We start from the raw sequence: 19,565 nt of genomic DNA on the forward strand, positions 1-19,565 counted from the left end.
CCATCAGTTTCCATTCTACTTTCTATGTGGCTACTCAGGAAGGCTTTGAAAGGGACAGAGGTTATACTGTTACTTCACAAAAAGTTGGTTATGGCATATGGTTCTGATCATCATTTCTCAAAACAGATATAGATGTAGTGGAGTGGGTGTAGAGAAAAGAAACAAGAATGATCTCAAATGGAAAAGTTCTGAGAAAAACAATAAAGGAAATTAAACTTTGAAGTTTAGGGAGAAGGTTAAGGAGAATCTCATCAAACTAAACAAGGTAATAGATGTTCTAAACAAGATGAATACAGAATATTTCAGAATATTACTTCAAGGTATGTTAGGCAAGACAATACAATACAACTATAAATTTAAATTAGTGAACTGTAAATTTAGAACATATTAAAAAGAACTTTTTTACTCAAACATTGATAAATGTTTGGGATAATCTACCAGGTGCGTTAAGTGTCAAAATCTTAAGAGGCCTTCAAAATATAGTTAGATGCTAGGGTGGGTGATTGAAACACATTTCTCTAGAGGACTAATGAGCTGAAAGGCTTCCATTTCTCATCTTTGACTCTTTACACTCCTACTAATGGAATTAAGGAGGTAGTGGTGGTATGGGTATTGAGCTGGTTCAGTAAAAGGAAATAAAGGTGGTGGTGGATGAATATTTTTCAGACTGAGGGTGTTTTGCAGTGGTGCTCCTCAAGGATCATTTTTGGATCCATTACTCTTCAATTTTTACAAATGACTTAGACTTGGGTGATGATATGAAAGCTTTCTAACATAGTAGAGAGTGATGAGGTTAGCTGTAGATGTCAGGATGACACAGAGAGGATGATGAAATGGGCAGAAGCATGGCAAATTGACTTCAATGTGGAGAAGCATGAAATGATGCACTTTGGAAAGACAGTATACTATAAATGGCATGGTTTTGAAAAGTGTAAATGAGCAGAGAGACCTTGGCATCCATTTACACAAAGCCTTAAATGTGGCAGGGCAAGTTGATAAGGTGGGTCAAAAAGCATTGGGTTATTTGGGTTTATAAATAGGGGCATAAAGTATTAAAGCAAAGAGAACATGATGGAATTTTATAAATCACTGTTAGAGCTGGAATACTCTGGACAATTCTGGGCACCACACATCAGGAAAGATGTAAAGGCATTAGGAAGGATACAGAGGAAATTTATCAGGAATGAGGGACTTCAAAGATGAGGAATGGGTTGAAAAAATTAGGATTGTTCTCCTTAGAACAGAGACGACCTAATAGAGGTTCACAAGATGACGGGAAGTTTTGATCAAGTAGAGAGAGATAAATTATTTCCTCTGACCAGTGGATCAATAACCAGAGGTCACAGATTTAAAATCATTGGCAAAACATTCAGAGGGTAGATAGGCAGAATTTTTTTCACTCAAACTTGTTGGGATCTGGAATGATCTTCCTGAAAAAGGTGATGAAAGTTAATTTCATGCATGATTTTAAAAGGGAGTTGGATAGATACTTGATGATAAGGAACTCACAGGGCTAAGGACAAAAGCAAGGGTACTAGACTAAGCACAACTGATCTTTCAAAGAGTCATCAAAGGTTTGATGGGCCAAATGGCCTTCTTCTGTGCTCTAGGATCCTATGATTTATTAAACGCAAAATCACTGACAGATATTTTAAAAATATTCATGGTTCAGCAATGATTCCAAAGGAAATACAAACTTTGGAGATTAACAGATGACGGCAAATTTATTAGTGTCTACTCTGGATTAATTTCAGCCACTTATACATAGGTGCAGGGAATAAATTAAACATAGTACTGCTAAAAAGTGATAGAAGCTCCTTACTTTTGGATTATGTCAGAAGTATCAAACCGTCCATCATAATCAAAATCAAACACTGGTCCACTAATCACATTGATGCCATTTCTCTGTATAGCATACTTCACCAGCAAAACATTGTGAAAGTAATTCCATATCTCTGTCAAGTAATAAAAAAATGAATTCACTGTCTTTCATTCTGCAGCTTTGTTGTGCTAAATTTAAATACTAAAATACACAAAATAGCTGTAAAAGTACACCACTTTTCTAGGAGCCAATAAACCTTCTGTAATGTTTTTACGCCCTCTGTACCGATCAGGAGCAGCAACTTGCAGTTTATGTAATTACCGGGTTTCTGCCTGTCAGAAATACTCAAGAATGAAAAGAATAAACAGAAAACGTGCAGGTGCCCAATTCATTCATTACTGACGATTTTCCATCACAAAAAGTGAAATGCCTTGAAATCGGATGTCTAGCTTCAACATAGCCACAACTATGCACACCATACTCTTCCGATATTGAGAATAATAGCTGCAGCTATTAATAAGATGTCCTGGGTTTAATATGCAGTTCATTTATTGTAGCTGATATGCTTCCAAACCTTAAATTAAACTTCTCATTAAAAAAATTGTAACCCACATTTGTGTTTAACCACACTTCTCGGTTTATGTGTAACTCCTTTCTCTAAAGGTACAGTGAGTATTTTGTTTTGGTAGGATGTGTGAATAGCTTACAAGTAGGTCCCAGGTAACCAGTTTGGTGAAAAACCTAATAGGACAGATATGAACTGTTGTGAATGGGAACTATTACCACATGCATGATACTGGATGATTTCAAACTACAAATTCAACTGCAGGTACATAATGTAACAAACGGTAACTGCAAATCATTTATAGAAACTTTAGACAGTGAACTTTAAATATTAAATAGGACCCCAGGTAACGCTACACCAGCTGTTGGCTTTCTTATGGTTGTGCATTGTTGTCACTTGATCTAGTATTTTAAAGACTTTGACTTGGGCAGTATTATTTCAGAAAATTCAGCACTTAAGTATGTTTATATAATGCATCAAGCAAGAACATTTAATCATTTGTGTGAATTATAAACGTTTAAGCGGTTTTAAATTGTTTTTAATCAAGTACGAGTCATAACGGCAGTAAGAGAGTCAGTTGTCTATAAATTATCAGGGTTGGAATAAAAACACCCAAAATTATAATCTCTCCTTGCTCCGCTCTATGAACTCATCATAACCTATATTCATTTGGTAGTACAGAACTTGAGTATTGCTGCAAAAAGGAACATGTCTAAGCTTTTCGTCTTGCACTCATCTGGACACTTGCAACAGCAGGGAAACAACAATTTATACTGTATATGAAGAGTGTGTTGATTGGTTGGCAAGTGGCGTTGCCATGGAGAATGCACCACTGATGGTAACTGACAGTTAACTGCCAAGCATTGTTTGCAATTTAAACCAGGCAGCTTGACCCTGATTTGTCAATGCATTGCCCTGAGGAATGAGGCAGCGAATGGTTGTCACTTATTTTGTTTAGCTGAAACAGGCACAGTGTATCTACATGCTCTTTCTGTCTGCAAAGAACAGGGCCCCAAGTATTAATATATATTAATATATGTAGCTTCTAGTACCCTGCAAGTCCGACTGATGATCTTAAATTGGTTGTCAGCGTAATTCTTAGCACATCGAGTATTATTTAGAAAATGTTGTCCAATCGCGGAATCACATCTAATGTTGGACACTGTGTTTTGAGTTTTGCAAGCACGGGCTGGTTGGGTACGATCTGTAACCTGCCCGTTGCAAACAGCGGCTGGGACATGCTGTTTGATACAATCTCTCAGTTTTTGGGATGTATGGCCTACATTATGCATTTGTGTGATAGGCAGAACATCTTTTTGGCTTGATGGCAGCATCCCGTTAGTGGCGAATACCACTCGTGTTGTTACTGCACAGTAGCAGTGTGAAACAGCTAGCTTCACCTGTTGCTCAAATTTTTGAGATACCTTGCACTTCCAGGGTAATCTGAGATGGGCTGGGCACTTTTCAGAGCCAAAAGTGAGTTTGCGTGATACATAGTATGAAATGATCTGATCAGGGTAGCCATTATCCTGCAGGATGCCTATTTCAGCATCAAGCTTGCATGGTGAGCAAATGGCTTGGGCCTTATTTACAATGTTGCCGATAAGACCAATCTTATAGCGTGCGGAACCGTTAAAGATCCCAACAGATATAATGACCAGTGAATGTAGGCTTGCGGGAGACCGTGGTAGAGAATCCCCTGGCACATTTCTCAACTAGTAGTGGAGTTCAAACTCAGCTAATACCTCTTCCAATTTGATTTGAGATGAAGGCACACCAAAATTGAAACCATGCGCAAGAACAAACTCCCCACTTTCTGAGAATACATGATCAGAGAGATTTGTAATGTGGCATCGTTAATTGCGTTGCCAAACCGCAATTAATGAGGTATTAGATGAGTTTGAACTCCTCTACTCCCAACTATCCCGCCACAAACCAGCATCCACTGAAGATACTGAATCCTTGAAAGCATGTCTAGCTGATCTAGCGCACGCATATTGCGAGATTCCGAATGGCCTGTCTGACTTTCACATGCAACGTGAATGTCTTAGAGTGTTGCGAGGCCTTAAGAACAAACCGGACATACACATCAGTAAACCTCACAAAGGGACGGGAATAGTCATCCTTAACAATTATGACTATGTCAACAAAATGCACATCATTCTTAATGGCCGGTATAAATTTGTATCCATTGGACCTGCCACACAACATGACCAGGTAGCCTTGCTCGAAAGTAAGCTAAAACTTGCTGAACTTGTGAAGGAGAAATGAGCAACTGCACAATACATGTGACAGGGTTCGTCCTCATGGTTTGCTATGTCCACATATGTATGGGCTTCCCAAGACACACAGAAGTGATGTCCCTCCAGGCTACATCTTATCTATGACCAGTTCTGCACAATATAAATTGACCAAATGGTTGGGTGAATTGTTACAACCAGTTTTTACCAAGTTTGCCACATATGAGGTGAAGAACTCCTTCACATTTGTAAAGGTCATAAAGGGCTTGCATATCTATAGCAATGTTGTGTCCATGTGCTCATTTGATATGGCTAGCCTATTCACTGATGCTTCGTTTAAGGAAGCCATAGATATTTATGCTGCAGCATTATATCATAGTGATCTAGACCCGCCACCATTGCGTGAATCAGTATTCACTGAATTATGAACTCAGCAACTTGCGCAGTTGAGTTCAGTTTTAATGACACCATGTATACCCAAATAGATGGTGTTGCCATGGGATCCCCTCTGGGCCCAGCTCTCACAAATATCTTTGTTGGGTTCCATGAGAAACGTGTCTTCGATGGAATGACACCTAACCTTCCACCCCCGCAAATTTCCGATATGTGGATGATACGTTTGCTATATTTAAATCTGCAGCAGCATGTAATAATTTCCTTACATGTCTTAATGGGCTCCATCCTGTGCTCAAATTCACCTTTGAAATGAAGCAGTCAAATGAACTCCCCTTCCTTGATATACTAGTTGGGCAATCTGCCAGGGGGTTGTGTACCACAGTCTACTGCAAGCCTACCTTGACTGGTCAGTATACGCATTGGGATTCTAACAGTTTCACACACTATAAGATTGGTCTTATCGGCAAATGTAAATAGGGCCCAAGCCATTTACTCACCATGCAAGCTTGTTGCTGAAATAGGGCATATTAAAGGCATCCTGCAGGATAATGGCTACCTTGATCAAATCATTTCGCGCTGTGTATCACACAAACTAATGAATGGGCTTAAGGCCATCACTTTCAGCCCTGAGAAGTGCCCAGTCTACCACAGATTACTCTGGAAGTGCAAGGTATCTAAAAAATTTGAACAACAGGTGAAGCTAGCTGTTTCATGCTGCTGCAATGCACTATCAACACAAGTGGTATTCTCTATTAACAGGATGCTGCCATCAAGCCAAAAAGGCATTCTGCCTACCACACATATGTATAATGTGGTGTATAAATTTCAGTGTCAATGTGATGCTAGGTATGTAAGCTGTACATCCCAAAGACTGGCAGGTTATAGAAAAAAACATGATGTCCCAGCCACTGGGACAGGGTACACAGGCAGGGTCCAGACCATACTCAACCAGCCTGTGCTTGCAAAACTCAAAACACAGTGTTCAACATTAGATTTGATTCTGTGATTGAACAACATTTACTAAATAATCCTCAATGTACTAAGAATTATGCTGACAACCAATTTAAGATTGCCAGTTGGGCTCAAAGTGTGGTGCATGAAATGCATGAACTGGAAGCTGCATATATTAATACACAGGGCCCTGTTCTTTGCAGTCAGAAAGAACATGTACACACGCTGCACCTGTTTCAGCTAAACAAAATAACTGACAACCATTTGCTGACTCATTCCTCAGGACAATGCCTTGACCAATCAGGGCCAAGCTACCTGGTTTAAATTTCAAACAATGCTTGGCAGTTAACTGTCAGTCACCATCAATGGTGTATTCTCCATGGCAATGGCACTTGCCAACCAATCAGCACTCTCTTCATATACAGTATAAACTGTTGTTTTCCCCCTTATATTGGTATTCTTGCAAGTATCCTGATGAGCGGAAGATGAAAAGTTTGTCTCCTTTTTCAGCAATCATCATAACCTCCTTCAGTTAGAATTAAAGTTACTTCTGAGCACAGCCAGTGAGCATATTAAGTGATGTTTCGGTGCAGGTAATTACCACATTCAATTTAAATTTAAAACTGGGGCACAATGAAATCATCAAATGGTCACAAAATCATTATTACTATAGAAACACAATGTGCAAATAAATATTCCATTCTGACAGTGTTTGCATCAAATAATAGGAAATATTCTATACTTACTTTGAAAGGCTTTGTACATGGGTACAAGGTTGCTGGTAAATACACCTTCAAATTGATAATGTCCTGACTGCAAGTCTAGATGAAAAGTGGGCATGTTTAAAAAAAACTAAAATGTAGCTTGTTGCAATTAAAAGCACAATTGCCTAGTTGTGTTTGCTTTATTCAATGTCAAAATTGAATGTGAAAAATTAAACAGACTATATAATACAGACTAAGATTGATAGTGCAATTTACAATGGCTAAAACACAAGATATCTCGTACTATTATTTCAGTTAAAGTTACCTTCACTTCTAAAAGCAAAGAATTATAATCTTCTTCTGAATGAGCAGATCTGGTACAATCTGACCACTAAATCATATGGACCAATTTTGCTAGGAGGCAGGCAGGGACTGGGCAAGTGGCAGGACCAGTGACTTTCTTTTTACACGTAGCAGACGGGCAGTAACCAAAAATTACAGACATCCATCCCCATGTATATAAGATGAGGCGGATCCAGTGGTAGGTTTTGATGGGAGTTTTTGAATACCTCCCTCACTTTAATTTATGTTGTTTGCCACTGTCCAAATGCCTGAAAATGGGCACTTTTACCAAGAAAAATCCATGCCTTCATGTTGCCTTAGAACTGTAAATTGAAGTTTAAACCAGTACAATGTGAAACTACAATAAATACTTTAATTTTATTACAGTGCGGCAAAATCTTTTCAGGAACAGCTACATTACTGCTGCTGAAGAGGGAAAGCCTATGGGGCAGGATTTTGAGATCATCGGGCGGGCGCGATGGGCAGGCCCGGGAGCAGCCGGAAAACGGTCTGCCGCCCACAATTGGGCCCTGGCTGCGATTTCACGTTGGCGGGCCAATTAAAGCCCACCCAGCGTGAAACCCGGCTCCGCACTGGCCGGGAAGAGCCCAGCTGGGGCAGGGGCCTGTCGGCCGTCAGGTCCAATGGCGACCCGGCGGCCGGTTTAAAAACAGCCCAGGCAGCCCCTGGAAGGCTGCCACGGAAGGACGTGTGTTCAGCGTTCCCAATGGAGTCGAGTGCGGCTGGACAAGGCAGGCAGGAGGACAGGTCGGGTGGACACTCAGCCCCCCAGCTTCTCTGATGAGTGCCTCGCTGTCTTCCTGGAGGACGCGGTAGCCAGGGGGGAACACCTTTGTCCCCAGAGACGGGAGGAGGAGGCCACCGCACCTCATAAATAGGGCATGGGAGGAGGATGCAGCAATGGTGAGTAGCCATGATGTGGCACGGTGCTCCTGCGTACTGTGCCGGAAGCGCTTCAATGACCTGCTGCACTCAGAAAGGGTGAGTACCGTGTTGCCACAGGTCAGTGTGCAGAAGCTTTAAGGTCTGGGCATCCCTACCCTCCGTGGACCTCAGGGGTGCTAGAGTCTGAGTGCCAACTGTCAATGGCACTGGAGCTGACCTAGGGGATGAGTCCTGGGTGCTTGGACTGAGTGCCTTGCAGCTCGAGGGCCACGACTTGGATGTGCGCTGTGAGGTGCTCCTCAGCTGGGGTTGGCCAGGCTGCAATGGTGCTGCAGGTAGAGAGCCGACAAATCAATGCTCCTCTGTTCTTTCAGGAGAAGGTGAGCCATAAAAAAACAGAGAGGGCATGTACAAGCGGAGGTCCACCCAATCTCCTGCTGCTCAGCAAGTTGCACTAAAGCTCGAGAGCTGGCACAATCATTGTGCAACCGGGCGTGGAGAGGTGGGGGTGCCAGATGAAGGTAAGAGTGCAGTGCACAGAGGTGACACTTTCAGCTTGTACAACCATTCAAGTGCAGCCTCTTCATTGATGTGAGCCTCGAACCTGGATTCCCCATTGATCATTGAAAGACGTGGCACCATGATGTAGATCTCCATTGTCTCACCAAAATACCTGGCATGCAGTGACAGTGTGATGACCTTAACTAATGACATGTCCTTCTTCCTTTTAGATTCGCCAGCAGGTGTTTGCTCTGTGGACCCCAAAGGGCCACCCCTGACGCCGGAAGACCACCGAGCTTCTGTTGCACCTGTGCCACATCTGCTCTCTGAAGCAGGCACCAGTGCAGATACCAGCATCTCGGTGGGCATTAGTTTGGCAGCTAGGATCTCAGTGCACATTGGTGAGGGCACTTCACACTTATTTGAGGTGCAGGCAGAGGCAGAGAGTGCCCAGGGCGCCAGCAGTCAGAGGACCACTGGAGACCAGGACGATGCTCAGTCGAAGGCAGATGATGAGCCTCTGGAGTCGTCCATGAGGCAGCAGATGCTGGATGTCCAGTGAGATATGCTGGATGTCCAGTGAGATGTGCGGGAGGAACTGGCGGAGATCCACGAGGGTCTGTGTGCAATGACCTCTGTTGTGGAGGAGTCCATGCGGAGCATGAGCACTGCACTGACCCTCATGGCCAAGCGCACTGCCTCCTCCATTGAGAGTATGGCGGCTCTCATGGAGAGGCATCTCTAGGAACAGAATTAGGGATTCCTGGGGTTGCGCTCGGACCTGCAAACCCTCACAGGATCTGACCTAGGTGGTCAGTGTCAGTGTGGGAGATGGATGAGGCACCCAGTATCCCAGCTAGGTGCCCGTCCATCAATGCTGAGCAGGGAGATCCAGAGCGGCCTCATGTTGGCACACGAGCTGCTTGTCGTCTCTGCAGGCTCCTCTCAGGACGCTCTGGATGATGGCTGCAGCTCCTCTGCTCCTTTGCCACTGTGGCATCTGTTGAGGCTGCGATGACTGGGGAGATGCCAGGCGTGGCACTGGCCACTCCCTCCCAGGCGGGGCCAGCACAGGCTCCAATGGCCAGAGGATGACCGCCAAGGTCATCAAGGCCAAGACAGCAGAGTCAGCAGGCTGCCTCCAATGCCGGTGCCAGTGAGGGGGAATCACCTCGATGTAGCACTCGCAAACATAAGTTAAAGGCACTATGAGCACGAGAGGGACAGGACACAGGTGATTTTATGTTTACTTTATCTACACTGGTCTGGGAATGAAGGTCAGAAAAGTAATGTAAATAGTTTGGAATTGTAAAAATGAGATATATTTTGTTTTTGTCGTCATGGCCTGAGTATGCTTCACCATTTTATTTAATTGGTTCAAGGTACGCCAGTATATAATGCTGGAAGTGAGTGGCTCTGAACTTTATTGCACAGGCACTGAGTGTTCTTTGTGTTCAAATGAAAGGGTCATTTCAGACATCCAGGATGGAGGGGGCAGCCCTGGCATGGAGTTGAAGCTGATCTTTGGTAGCCTAGCTGAAGGAGCGTTGGATCAAGGCATCCCTGGTGTTCCTGCCTCCCTGGAGGTTACAGAGGTCTGGCTTCACACCCTCAGCATTCTCCTCACTGTGCTCCTCTTCTAACTCACTACTGGACTCATCATCTATGGCCTGTGCAGCTGTGACAAAATCCCCTTCCCCCAGTGCCAGATTGTGGAGTGCGCAGCATGCAATCATGAACAGTGACATCCACTCTGGAAGGTATTGGAGTGCGCCCCCTGAACGGTCCCGGCATCAGAAGCACATCTTGAGAAGACCTATGGTCCTCTCTACCACCGCCCTTGTGGAGGCGCGGCTCCTATTGTAACGCTGCTCTGCCTCTGTTCTTGGGTGGCAGAGAAGAGTCATGAGCCACCCCTTCAAGGGATAGCCCTTGTTACCCAGCAGCCATCCATCCAGACGGGTTGGAGCACTGAAAAGCCTCAGCACCTGGGAGTGTCTCAGGATGTATGCGTCATCAGAGTTGCCAGGGTACCTTGCACAGACTTGCAGAATCTGCATCCTGTGGTCATAAACTATCTGCACATTCATGGGGTGGAAGCCCTTCCTGTTGACAAAGGCACCCGGCTGACCCGCTGCCACCTTGATGGCCACATGTGTGCAGTCGATGGCACCTTGGACACGGGAGAGCCCAGCAATCACTGCAAAGCCTTTGGCTCGCTCAGCCTGGCTGGCCTTATCCATATGGTAAAGAATAAAGGTCAGTATCCACCTGAACAGAGCTTCTGTCACCATTTTGACGCAACTGTGGACAGCTGATTGGGACACTCCACACAGATCCCCCGCTGACCCCTGGAAAAAGCCAGAGGTATAGAAGTTGGGATCCACTGTGGCCTTCAGAGCCACTGGCATGGGGTGTCCAGCCACACAGTTGGAGCTGATCTCAGGTCCGATCATCTGGCAAATGGAGGTCATGCTCTCCCTTGAGAGGCAGAGCCTCCTTCAGCATCGCCCCTCGTACATATTGAGGTAGCTGCATCGCCACCTGTAAACCCTGGCAGCAGGATAGTGGCGTCTTCTGTGGCCCCTTACGCCTTGGACTTCCTGCTGGACCTGCGCCCCTTCTCCTACAGGTTGCTCCCCTGGAAGCTGCATTGGGACACGTGGCCTCCTCTCCCTTCTGCCCCTCTCTCCCTCCTCAGAGGAGGTGTGCCCAAGTGGAGACCACAATCCCCATTCCCAGGTTAAGGGGGGCGCTGTCTGATACTTGGAAGGGTCCACATGGTCTGAATCCTCCAAGTCCTGGCAGACAGCAATGAGTCCTGAAAATGCTAAGAATGAAGCCCCGAACAGAGATGAAGTTGCCAAGTACCAATAAGCAGCCAGCATCAAACTATCTCCAAAACTGCTCACTACTTACACTGGTAACACTGCTGACCCTTTTTATCCTGCCCTTGGATGAGGTTTGTGAAAATGTCGGCATCATCGCGCACTATTTCACACCTGATCGGGTCGGGAGTGCGCCCGCCCGCGGACATTAAATTCTGCCCATGATCTCAAGTCTCAAATTAAGACAACTAAAATTATAACAACAATAAATGTGAACACAGCAATCCATCCACATACTTCAGCTAGGAAGTGACAATGACAGTTCTTCTCAATACTTACGGCTCATCTTGTTATAGAAAGTGAAACAACAGCTTGTACAAGTATCAGAGTTGCAATGAACCGCTAGGTAGATATTACTGAAAATCTGAGGTAATTAAGGCGTTTAGTGTAGTTTGGATACAAGTTGGTGCTATACTTACTTGGTGGATAAAGGAACCTGTAAGTTATGTCCTTATCTTCATTATTGTATGAAGTTAGGTTTATGGTAAAAGGAATTCGAACATCAACAAATACACAATCTGAAATGTTTGGCAGAGGAGCAACTAGATTTTCCTGTTAACAAAACAAAAGAATGTGCAATGAAGTTTCTACAATAAGGCTTTCAATCAATCATAAGCTGGTTAGTATTCAACAGTTCAACATTAGCAAACACGCCATAGAGGGACAAACTCTTTTAGCTCTTGCTCTGTATTTTTCTATTAGTGACATGGGCAAATGCATTTTAAAATAGTTACCAAAAATTATGCATTTTATATTCTATTTTAAAAATGAGATGGGCAGAAGAATCACCCAGCACCTTTATAATTCTGGCTGATGTCTGGTATAACCATGTTTTTCATTTTTCAGCCATATCAGAGAATTGGGAAATACAGCTGACTGTTGGAAGATCCATAATGAGGAGTGGCAGTAAATTAAAAAGACTCCAATTTATATTTGACTAAATAACAATAGCAATAAACAGCTCTTTGATCACAAGTGTATGCTCTTTGATGGCCTATTCTAGTATAAAAATAATTTTAAAATACAGTTTGCAGCTGTATAAGGAAGAAATTTCACCATTCTCACATTGCAACATTGGAAATGTCTCAAACACATTTCCCAAACCAAACTGCCTCCAACCCACAATTTTCCAGTTTTAACTGAGGCCACAAGGTCAGCAGGCAAACAACCCAGTCCAGTGGGGATAGTTGGAACTTTACATATGATAATGAGGATATCAGGCTTCTTATCACTATTTTTCAACTTTAACTGTAGTCAACTGGGTTTCCCGAGCATTGGGAGCTTCATCAAGGCGAGGACATAGCAGATTCAGGTGGTGACTGCCTTTATACCTCCTGCCTGAGTCCTGGAGCCTGCCTGTGAAGCCATCATGATCGGGCCCTTCAGAACTTCTGATTCAAGGTCATCGACCTGAAACATTAAATTCTGCTTCTCTCTCCACCGACCTGCTCAGCATTTGCAGCATTTTGTTTTTATCAGCAACATTTTTGCAAGGCTGTTGCCAAGCATTACAAGAAGCAATTAAGTTTGTTATTTTCATTTTCCTGTTTTTATACAAAAGCAGTGGTGGCATGGAACCATAGAATGGTACAGGAGACAGCCATTCAGCCCATTATGTGTGTGCTGGTTCTTTGTAGAGCTATCCAATTAGTTTCACTCCCCTGTCCTTTCCCCTAGCCTTGCAAATTATTTTTCTTTCAAGTATTTATCCAATTCCCTTCCGAAAGTTCCTATTGTATTTGCTTCCATCACCCTTTCAAGCTGTGCATTCGAGATAATAACAACTCGCTGTGTAGAAAAACGTTTCCTCATGTTGCCTCTGGTTCTTTTGGCGATCACCTTAAATCTGTTTCTCCTGGTTATCAAACAACTGCCACTGGAAACAGTTTATTCTTATTTATTTATAAATTCAAACTAGTGTGCAAGTGAAACTTAATTGTTTCCAGCCCTTTAAAGGAGAACTTTTCAAAAAAAGGAAAAACCACTTTTGATAGCCATTTCAGAGTCTTAAAAGGCATCCTGCCGCCTTAGCAAATGTCACCAAGATTGAAAGGGCTGTCATATAGCTACGTTCAGATGTGAGTTTACAAGAACAAAAAAAATACTTTGAAACAGGAATTTCATAATATGGTTTGATTTTTAACACCTACCCTTCCATGTGGTAACAGCATGTGAGAGAAGTTACAATTGGCTGACTGATCCATCAGCTAATTTTATCTTATTTCACATCTCAAGCATTCACAGTATTTGTTTTTGTCTTTGAGGAGACATAGCATCTGCTGTCCCGGCAGACCGATCGTGTCAGCCTGTTCCTGCCCCACGGAACTCATTTCTTGCTATCTTGACTCCATTCTCTCTCCCCTTGTCCAGTCCCTTCCCACCTACATCTGTGATTCCTCTGACACCCTACATCATATCAACAATTCCAGTTCCCTGGCCCCAACCACCTCCTCTTCACCATGGACGTCCAATCCCTCTACACCTCCATCCCCCACCGGGATGGTCTGATGGCTCTCCGCTTCTTCCTCGAACAAAGGCCCGAACAATCCCCATCCTATCAGGGGAAAACATCAGCAGTAGCCAGAGCAGTGGCACCACGGCTGTCTCTGTTGTTCTGCAAGGGGGGTCAAACCACAGAAGAGCAATTGTCATAGGGGACTCTATGGTCAGGGGCTCAGATAGGCGCTTCTGTGGTCGTGAAAGAGACACCAGGATGGTATGTTGCCTCCCTGGTGCCAGGGTCCAGGATGTCTCTGATCGGGTATGGGACATTCTGAAGGGGGAGGGAGAACAGCCAGAGGTCGTGGTACACATTGGTACTAACGACATAGGCAGGAAGAGTGACGAGGTCCTGCAGCGGCAGTTCAGGGAGTTAGGCAGAAAGTTAAAAAACAGGACCTCGAGGGTTGTAATCTCAGGATTACTCCCTGTGCCAGGTGCCAGTGAGGCTAGAAATAGGAAGATAGTGCAGCTGAACACATGGCTGAACAGATGGTGCAGGAGGGAGGGTTTCCGATATTTGGATCAGTGGGATCTGTTCCGGGGCAGGTGGGACCTGTACAAGAAGGACGGGTTGCACCTAAACTGGAGGGGCACCAATATTCTGGCTGCGAGGTTTGCTAGTGTCACTCGGGAGGATTTAAACTAGTATGGCAGGGGGGTGGGAACCAGAGCAATAGGTCAGGAGGTGAAATAAATGACTGGGAACCAGTGACAAAGATGATCGACGATGGAAGGGCAGTGGATGTTATCTACATGGATTTCAGTAAGGCCTTTGACAAGGTCCCTCATGGCAGACTGGAACAGAAGGTAAAGTCGCACGGGATCAGAGGTGAGCTGGCAAGATGGATACAGAATTGGCTTGGTCATAGAAGACAGAGGGTAGCAGTGGAAGGGTGCTTTTCTGAATGGAGAGCTGTGGCTAGGGGAGTTCCGCAGGGATCAGTGCTGGGACCGTTGCTGTTTGTAGTATACGTAAATGATTTGGAGGAAAATGTAAGTGGGCTAATTAGTAAGTTTGCAGACGACAATAAGGTTGGAGGAGTTGCAGATAGTGAAGAGGATTGTCAAAGGATACAACGGGATATAGATCGGTTGGAGACTTGGGCGGAGAAATGGCAGATGGAATTTAATCCGGACAAATGCGAGGTAATGCATTTTGGAAGGTCTAATACAGGCAGGAATTATACAGTAAATGGCAGAACCCTTAAGTGCATTGATAGGCAGAGGGATCTGGGTGTACAAGTCCACAGGTCACTGAAAGTGGCAACGCAGGTGGATAAGGTAGTCAGGAAGGCATATGGCATACTTGCCTTCATTGGCAGGGGTATTGAGTATAAAAGCTGGGAAGTCATGCTGCAGCTTTATAGAACCTTGGTTAGGCCACACTTGCAATATTGCGTGCAATTCTGGTCGCCACATTACCAGAAGGATATGGAGGCGTTGGAGAGGGTGTAGAGGAGGTTTACCAGGGTGCTGCCTGGTCTGGAGGTTATTAGCTATGAGGAGAGGTTGGAGAAACTCGGATTGTTCTCACTAGAGCGACGGAGATTGAGGGGCGACTTGATAGAAGTTTACAAAATTATGAGTGGCATGGGCAGAGTAGATAGTCAGAAGCTTTTTCCCAGGGTGGAAGAGTCAATTACTAGGGGACATAGATTTAAGGTGAGAGGAGAAAACTATAGAGGAAATGTGCGGGGCAAGTTTTTTACGCAGAGGGTAGTGAGCGTCTGGCATTTGCTGCCAGAGGAGGTGGTGGAAGCAGGTACGATAGTGGTGTTTAAGAGGCAGCTTGACAAATACATGAATAGGATGGGAATAGAGGGATACGGACCCCGGAAGTGCAAAATGTTTTAGTTGACGGGCAATATGATCGGCGCAGGCTTGGAGGGCCGAAGGGCCTGATCCTGTGCTGTACTTTTCTTTGTTCTTTGTTCTTGTTCTTGTTCTCATCCACCACTACTCTCCTCCGTCTGGCTGAACTTGTTCTCTCACTGAACAATTTCTCCTTAAACTCCTCTCACTTCCTCCAAATAAAAAGTGTGGCTATGTGTACCCGCATGGGTCCCAGTTATGCCTGTCTCTTTATTGGGTATGTGGAACATTCCTTATTCCAGTCCTACTCCTGCCTCCTCCCACAACTCTTTCTCTGGTACATCGATGATTGCTTCGGTGCTGCTTCATGCTCTCGTCTGAACCCGGAAAAATTTATTAATTTTGCTTCCAATTTCCACCCCTCCATCATTTTCACATGGTCCATCTCTGACACTTCCCTTCCCTTCCTTGACCTCTCTGTCTCAATTTCTGGTGATAGACTGTCAACCAATATTCATTACAAGCCTTCCGACTCCCACAGCTACCTCGACTACAGCTCCTCACACCCCGCTTCCTGTAAGGACTCTATCCCATTCTCTCAGTTCGTTCGTCTCCGTCGCATCTGTTCTGATGATGCCACTTTCAAAAACAGTTCCTCTGACATGTCTTCCTTCTTCCTTAACCGACGTTTTCCACCCACGGTGGTTGACAAGGCCCTCAACCATGTCCGGCCCATCTCCCGTGCATCCGCCCTCACACCTTCCTCTCCCTCCCAGAACCATGATAGGGTCCCCCTTGTCCTCACTTGTCACACCACCAGCCTCCGCATTCAAAGGCTCATCCTCCGCCATTTCCGCCAACTCCAGCATGATGCCACCACCAAACACATCTTCCCTTCACCCCCCTTGGCAGCATTCCACAGGGATCGTTCACTCCGGGACACCCTGGTCCACTCCTCCATCACCCCCTACACCTCAACCCCCTCCCACGGCTCCTTCCCATGCAACCGCAGAAGGTGCAACACCTGCCCCTTTACTTCCCCTCTCCTCACCATCCAAGGGCCCAAACACTCCTTTCAAGTGAAGCAGCATTTCACTTGCACTTCCCTCAATTTAATCTATTGCATTCGCTGCTCCCGATACGGTTTCCTCTACATTGGAGAGACCAAACGCAGACTGGGTGACCATTTTGCAGAACATCTTCGGTTTGTCTGCAAGCATGACCCAGACCTCCCTGTCGCTTGCCATTTCAACACTCCACCCTGCTCTCATGCCGACATGTCTGTCCCTGGCCTGCTGCATTGTTCCAGTGAAGCTCAACGCAAACTGGAGGAACAGCACCTCATCTTCCGACTAGGCACTTTACAGCCTTCCGGACTGAATATTGAGTTCAACAATTTCAGATCATGAACTCTCTCCTCCATCCCCACCCCCTTTCCGATCCCCCTTTTTTCCAATAATTTATATAGATTTTTCTTTTCCCACCTATTTCCATTATTTTTAAATGTATTTCCATCCATTGTTTGATCTCTACCTTTTAGCCTATTTCGATCCCTTCCCCCCACCCCACCTCCACGAGGGCTATCTGTACCTTGCCCGTCCTGCTTTCTACCCTTAATGTCACCTATTATCACATTCCTTAGCTAATATCACCACCCTCAACACCTCTTTGTCCTTTTGTCTATGACATCTTTTGGTTATCTCCACCTATCACTGGCCCTCTATCCAGCTCTACCTATCCACCCCCTGCCCAAACCAGCTTATATTTCACCTCTTTTCTATTTTTCTTTAGTTCTGTTGGAGAGTCGTATGGGCTCGATACAAGCCTAGCCTGTCCAACTTTTCCTCATATGCCCATTCAAGCTATTAGTCTGTTAACCTTCTCTGAACTGCTTCCAATGCATTTAAGTCCTTACTTAAATAAGGTGACCAATACTGTACACAATACTCCAGACGTGGTCTCACAAGTGCTCTGTACTACTGAAGCATAACCTCCCTACTTTTGTATTCAATTTCCCTCGCCATAAATGATAGCATTCTATTAGCTTTCCTAATTACTTGCTGTACCTGCATACTAGCCTTTTAAGACCATAAGGCTTGGAGAAGAAGTAGGCCATTCGGCCCATCAAGTCTGCTCTGCCATTCAATGGGACCATGGCTGATCTGATAATCCTCAACTCCACTTTCCTGCCGTTTCCCCATAACGCTTGATTCCCTTACTGATTAAAAATCTGTCTATCTCAGCCTTGAATATACTTAATGACCCAGCCTCTACAGCCCTCTGTGGTAAAGAATTCCACAGATTCACTACCCCTCCAGAGAGGAAATACCTCCTCATCTCTGTCTTAAATGGGCGACCCCTTATTCTGAGATTATGCCCTCTGGTCCTAGACTGTCCCACAAGCGGTAACAACCTCTCAGCATCTACCCTATCAAGCCTCCTAAAAATCTTATATGTTTCAATAAGATCGCCTCTCATTCTTCTAAACTCCAGTACAGGCCCAACCTACTCAACCTCTTCTTATAAGAAAATCCCTCCATACCTGGGATCAACCCAGTGAACCTTCTCTGGACTGCCTCCAATGCCACTATATCTTTCCTTAGGATAAGGGAACTAAAATTGTTCACAGTATTTGAGGTGTGGTCTGACTAATGCCTTGTATAGTTTTAGCAAGCCTTCCCTATTTTTGTACTCCATTCCCTTTGAAATGAAGGCCAAGATTCTATTTGCCTTCCCTATTACCTGCTGAACTTGTATGTTAGCTTTTTGGGATTCATGCACGAGGACCCCCAAATCCCTCTGTGCTGCAGCTTTCTGCAGTCTTTCTCCATTTAAATAATATTTAGCTCCTCTATTCTTCCTGCCAAAGTGCATAACCTCACATTTTCCAACATTATATTCCATCTGCCAAGTTTGTGCCCACTCACTTAACCTGTCTATATCCCTCTGTAAACTCTTTGTATCACCCTCACCACTTGCCTTCCCATGTAATTTTGTGTCATCCGCAAACTTGGTGATAGTACATTCACTTCCCTCATCCAAGTCATTAATATATATTGTAAATAATTGTGGCCCCAGCACTGATCCCTGTGGCAGTCCACTAGTTGCAGGTTGCCATCCTGAAAATGCCCCCCCTTATCCCAACTATTTCTTTTATTAGTTAGCCAATCCTCTATCCATGCTCATATACTACCCCCAGCACCAAGGGCTCCTATCTTATTAAATACCTTATGTGCGGTACCTTATCAAACGCCTTTTGGAAATCCAAATATGTTACATCTACTGGATCCCCTTTATCTATCCTACTTGTTACCTCCTCAAAGAATTCTAATAAATTTGTCAGGCATGATTTCCCCTTCACGAAGTCATGCAGACTCTGCTTGATTATATTATTTATTTCTAAATGCTTTGCTATTACATCCTTTATACTAGACTCTAACATTTTCCCAATGACGGATGTCGGCAGGGGGAGGGGACACAGAATGTTAGCAGAATAGGGACACATCACCATACAGTAAAACAATCAAGTCAGAGGGAGTACAGCGGCATTAAGTTTCAAGGGAGTAAGGCAAGGCTGGATGGCCTCTACTTTAATGCTAGGAGTATTAGAAGTAAAACGGATGAATTAAGGGTGAGGATTGGCACGTGGAATTGTGATATAGTAGTCATCACTGAGAAGTGGTTGAGGGAGGGGCAGGATTGGCAGCTCAACATTCCGGGATATAGAATCTTCAGGTGCAACAGGGGAGGGGATAAAAGAGGAGGAAGCATTGCATTATTTGTTAAGCAGTCAGTTATGCAGTAAGGAGAGATGATATCTTGGAGGGGGCATCGAATGAAGCTTTGTGGGTAGAGCTTAGGAATAAAAAAGGGGCAGCCACATTGTTAGGTGTTTATTATAGACCCCCAGATAGTCAGCGGGAAATTAAGGTGCAA

At 44.6% G+C, this 19,565-nt stretch overlaps 1 protein-coding gene across 1 annotated transcript in view; it reads right to left on the minus strand.

Annotated features, from left to right (window-relative positions):
* Positions 1 to 19,565, minus strand: part of LOC144680751 (venom phosphodiesterase 2-like) — a 181,823-nt gene that overhangs the window by 14,882 nt on the left and 147,376 nt on the right. The window contains exons 20-22 of the mRNA XM_078542090.1: positions 11,735 to 11,867; positions 6,721 to 6,795; positions 1,823 to 1,955 (exon numbers count right to left, since the gene is read on the minus strand). Coding sequence (XP_078398216.1) covers positions 1,823 to 1,955; positions 6,721 to 6,795; positions 11,735 to 11,867 — 341 coding nt within the window. The remainder of the gene's footprint in view (positions 1 to 1,822; positions 1,956 to 6,720; positions 6,796 to 11,734; positions 11,868 to 19,565) is intronic.

The sequence above is a fragment of the Cetorhinus maximus genome, chromosome 5 (genome assembly GCF_964194155.1).
Source record: "Cetorhinus maximus chromosome 5, sCetMax3.hap1.1, whole genome shotgun sequence".
Classification (NCBI taxonomy): Eukaryota; Metazoa; Chordata; class Chondrichthyes; order Lamniformes; family Cetorhinidae; genus Cetorhinus; species Cetorhinus maximus.